The sequence below is a fragment of the Pundamilia nyererei genome, unplaced genomic scaffold, assembly GCF_000239375.1.
Source record: "Pundamilia nyererei isolate P.nyererei 1_Seehausen unplaced genomic scaffold, PunNye1.0 scaffold00424, whole genome shotgun sequence".
NCBI classification, from domain to species: domain Eukaryota; kingdom Metazoa; phylum Chordata; class Actinopteri; order Cichliformes; family Cichlidae; genus Pundamilia; species Pundamilia nyererei.
In genome coordinates, this window is record NW_005187825.1 from 7,267 (window position 1) to 12,152 (window position 4,886).

General features: G+C 43.6%; 1 protein-coding gene across 1 annotated transcript in view; it reads right to left on the reverse strand.

Moving 5' to 3' along the window:
- tmem132a (transmembrane protein 132A) overlaps positions 1–4,886 on the reverse strand; it is a 19,916-nt gene that overhangs the window by 5,783 nt on the left and 9,247 nt on the right. Inside the window, exons 7-11 of the mRNA XM_005753371.1 lie at positions 3,775–4,038; positions 3,545–3,697; positions 2,946–3,141; positions 2,715–2,858; positions 1,051–1,253 (exon numbers count right to left, since the gene is read on the reverse strand). Coding sequence (XP_005753428.1) covers positions 1,051–1,253; positions 2,715–2,858; positions 2,946–3,141; positions 3,545–3,697; positions 3,775–4,038 — 960 coding nt within the window. The remainder of the gene's footprint in view (positions 1–1,050; positions 1,254–2,714; positions 2,859–2,945; positions 3,142–3,544; positions 3,698–3,774; positions 4,039–4,886) is intronic.

The window sequence follows — 4,886 nt, forward strand, 5'->3', positions numbered from 1 at the left end:
GCCCAGTTTATAGGCGTAATCGCTGACACACTGAAAAAAAAGACGTCAGTGGAAATTGCGAACAGTACATACATGGCCTTCCTGATCGATGGAGACACAGACAACGCCACAAAAGAATGTGTCATTGTGTACGCTCGTATCTTGCAAAAAGGAAGACCAGCGAATATACTGATTGGACACATTGAGGTCCAGCATGCCCATGCCCAAGGCAAGCCATGTCATGTCACGTAGCCTATGTATATGATTAATAATATTACGTCGTGTTACTGAATTAACCATATCTAGCATATTCTTATCATTGAAAATTAAACATAGCAATAATACATGAATATAGAAACTCAAACTGAAAAAGACTGCATTGTAAACTTTTGATCTGATAAGTAAATGGTATTTTTTTTAAATTTGTTTAGGAATTTATGCTGCGTCAAAGAAAGCATTTGCTGCTCTTGGGGACCAGTGCAGTAACTGGTTGGATAAAATCATTGCTATGGGGGGCTGATGGAGCTGCTGTTAATTTGGGCAGCAAAGGGGGTGTCAAGTTAATCATTTTGAAAGGTTGTTAGTTAATCATTTACAAATCAAAAAAACGTGAACATGTAAAACTGCGGTGTTAAGTAATGCAGTTAAAAAATTTGGGTACGCCTAACTTTTGTGCTTGTACGCCTAAATTTTATGCTGGTGCGCCTAAATTTTATTTTTAGGCGCACCAGTGCAACCATGGCAAAAAGTTAGTCTAGAGCCCTGCCATGATAACAAACATTAAATACACTGGTTTTATACTGCGCAGTATTTCTGTCTGGTAAAATGATGCTAGACCGGATGATTGTGGGGTCATGATGAGTTAATTACATAAACCTTTTCAGTTTTCACACTCTGTTTTCATTTAGGTATTATGTAGTTTGAACCAAGCAGTAGAAGAGTCAGTGTAGTTCAACAGGCCTTTAAGGAAATGGTTACATCTCCAGAGGAGAGAGGAGATAAACACAGATACAATGAACTATAGTACAACAAGTTAAAACAGACTGAAGACACAGCGGGCCTAGTTTTTACCCTTTCTCTGTGATCAGGTTCCATCCATCAATGACATTGAGAGTAGGATCTGCCAAGGAGACATGTAGGGGCACGGAGGGAGCCCAAACCTCCAGACACACAGACCCACTGAGCATGCCCAGATGAAACTCCACCACTGCACAGGTCGACCCTAATCCTGATTCACTGCCATCAACGTAGAGGGTAGAGCAATCACTGGAAACCTGTATGGAAGAGACACATACAAAATATGATATTTGTTTCATCTATACAGTTTAAAGTAATCGCACTGGTTTCCTTTTGGCATTAAAGTTCAATTAGCTGTCTCACGTACTTTTCAGATTTGTGCTAAACCTCTCTAAACACAGTTTGGTAGATGGATGATAATGTTTGGTTTGTGATTTTTGAAAAGGCACGTTACGCTCAGAGTGGAGTTGAATTCTGTTATATTCAGACATCTCTAAAGCCAACATTACAAACCTGGGAAAATATCACCAAAATGATAAAAATGGATAAACATGCATGTTTCATTTTGGGTGAGCTGTTTTTAATCAGTTGTGTACTCCACCTTGCCAAACAATAAAGCTTAGGCATAAATAAAAGTGCTGTGTGAATATGTGTGTGACTGGCTGAATGAGGCTTGAATTGCTCTGAGTGTTCAAATGAAGCAGAAAGGCCCTGTATACTGTAAGGTCCATTTACCCAGAGAGGTTTAGAAACACTGAAGTTTAGTCTTGACTTTGGACCTAGTCAACAGCACAAACTAAATTTAAGGTGAACCAGGTGCAGGTCAAATTTGAATGTCAAGCGACAGCAATCGAGCCGTCTCTACGATAACCTGGCAAAACTGAGCCACTGAAAAAGACTCCAAGATGTTGTTTAACTGTTTTTGACTTTTACTTTAAGCACTGAGGTAGTGCAGTTGTTTTGGTTAACTAAAAATGGAATTTAAAATGAATTATATAAAACTTAAACAGTTGCCTCTGGGTGCGTTAATTGTAAGGTGACCCTACAAACTGAAATGAGCTGTGGGCCACTGCTGGCACTGTCATCTCATTGGAGGACACTTTAGTGTTCAAGGAGTACAAAACAAACAAACAAGAAAACACAAACAAATAATACTGAAAATGTTTTGCTTCTTTGCGTTTTCAAACATTGTATAACAAGATAAAACGCAAACTCCCTCTTAACTAACTGAATCCTTTCATTGATCTACCAAACAAACACATTGGTCCTCTCTGTCTGCTCACATACGTGGTAGCACTTCTGCTGTCGTTATGTTCATATTTAACAAAATAAAATGCAGACATGAGCGTACACATTAGTTTGTGACTCTCACTGAACTGACACAGTCCTCAGCATGTTTGTACTCTCTGCTCATATTGACATGACGTGGTCCACAAGTGGCCCCCGGGCTGCAAGTTTGAGACCCCTGCCCAACAATAATACAACACAGAAAACCCCAACAATCATATGACCAGCTCTGGGCAAGCGCTTTGCTGACATTGTTGAGGAAAAACTCTCTTTAAACAGGAAGAAACCTCCAGCAGAACCAGACTGCTCATGAAATTGTGAAATGTGTGTTGTGAGACATGTTGTGAGACATGTTGTGAGACATGTTGTGAGACATGTTGTGAGACATGTTGTGAGACATGTTGTGAGACATGTTGTGAGACATGTTTCACCTTGATACTATTCTCATTGATGGAGTGACATGTGACTGCAGAGGTAACATCTGACACCTTCTCGTCATGGCTTACAGCCAGCACAATGACGGGCAGCAGCACGGGCTGGTTGTTCAGTATAGCTGTGTTGATCAACGTGTTACTCTGTGGACAGACCAACAGGAAACACACCTTCAGAGCAATCAGATGACATGTGATGGGCATCTGATGGACTTTAAAAGAATTACGTACCTCTGTTATAGGTGCAATGCCAAAGATGTGACGATCTGTGAATGAAAAGATGCTCACTGCTCCTACATGTGATGGCGGGACGGTAGTACGTCTGGAGTACTCCACCCACCAATTAGCAGGCACCATCATGGCAACACCAAAGCTGCGCCTCAAGCCGTCGACTGACAAACACGCCACCTGCTGGAGGAGAGTGGGACTGCAGGCAGACAAAGATCACATTCAAAGAAAGAAGAAATGAGCTTTATTAGCCACATACACAACCGCAAAGCGAAATGTGTCGTATCCAAGCTGCGGACATAGCCGCGCCATTGCAGGGCTTGGTGTTTCGGCATGGGGGGGGGGGGCCTAGCCAGGACCCTTACTGGATACTGGGAGGGAATTTGAACTTGGGACTTCCATTCCAAAGGTGTGTAGTCGTTCCACTACACTATCCAGCTGCCGTTCTCTGTACTAGCCCTGCAACAGACTGGAAACCCCTCCAGGGTGCACCCCAACCTCACTTTATGGAAACTGCAGTAGAGTCATTGCATACGTCTCCTTAAAGATGGCTGACTTTAATATTCTATTAACATGTTGGAAAAAGGTGTTGCTGAACTTACTCATGTGGCTGCTTTAGTTTTCTCTGTCTGTGACAGAGGATGGACAACACATCGTGTTTGGAGGCTTGGGTTCTTTCCAGGGTCACTGTCCACATGTCAGAGGTCAAAGTTCTCTGGGCCACTATTGACACCAGGCCCTTCTTCACCTTCATCCTGAAGACACAAAGAGTGGCTATTGACAGCAGCTGTGGACATGAACAAAGAGCTGCACAAATGTTCTTTTTAATTACCTAATGGCTGCAAAATGACCACTGACATTAGCTCTCAGATTCACTGAGACTCTGATTTGCTGTCCTATTAGGACTGGGCCTCTGTGATAGCGAATCACCACATGGGAGTCCAGATTGAGCTCCTCCTCTTCTTGTCCGCTCGTACAGGGCTCGTTTTGTTTGGTGTTGCTCTGCTCTTTCCCCTTGTCCTCTGCCTCCTTCAGGGTCACTGCTTTGATATAGAAAAGTTGCCTCTGGGATTTCACATCTCTGTCCTCCACACATCTGCAAGGATGAGTTAGGACAAATGGACAGTTTAAAGTCAGAGGCCTGAAGCCTAAAATTAATTTCATCAGCATTTGGATTCAATTCAGTTCAATTCAATTTCATTTATGTAGCACCTAGAATATTAGAGAGAAACCCCATCAGACGACGACCATATGGACAGACTCAGGAGTCAGGGGAGGGAAAAGAAAGCAGAGGCAACTGGACAATAAACACACACCAAGCCATCCATCCATCCATCCATCCATTCGCTTATCAGGGTCACGGGGGGCGCTGGAGCCTATCCCAGCTGTCATCGGGTGAGAGGCGGGGTACACCCTGGACAGGTCAACAGTCTGTCGCAGGGCCAACACACAGGGACAGACAACCATCCGCACTCACACCTAGTGGCAATTTGGATTATCCAATTAACCTATCCCCACAAGGTGCATGTCTTTGGACAGTGGGAGGAAGCCAGAGTACCCGGAGGGAACCCATGCAAACACGGGGAGAACATGCAAATTCCACACAGAAAGATCCCGCGCTGATGGTGGAACTGAACTCAGGACCTTCTTGCTGTGAGGTAACAGTGCTAACCACTGTGCCACCGTGCTGCCACACACCAAACCACACACCAAGCCAAATTCTAAAATGTATAACTAATGATCAAATTCAATAGAGAGTGTAAAAGGATGGATTTCAGCTACTCGCGGGCCGTTGTGGTCCCTAACCCCGCAAATACCAGGGGTCGACTGTAGGGCAGAAATCTGCTCTCTCTTTCTAGTCCCTGTCAGGACTCTTGCTGCAGCGTTTTGGATTAGCTGAAGGCTTTTCAGTGAGTTTTTAGGACTTCCTGATAATAATGAATT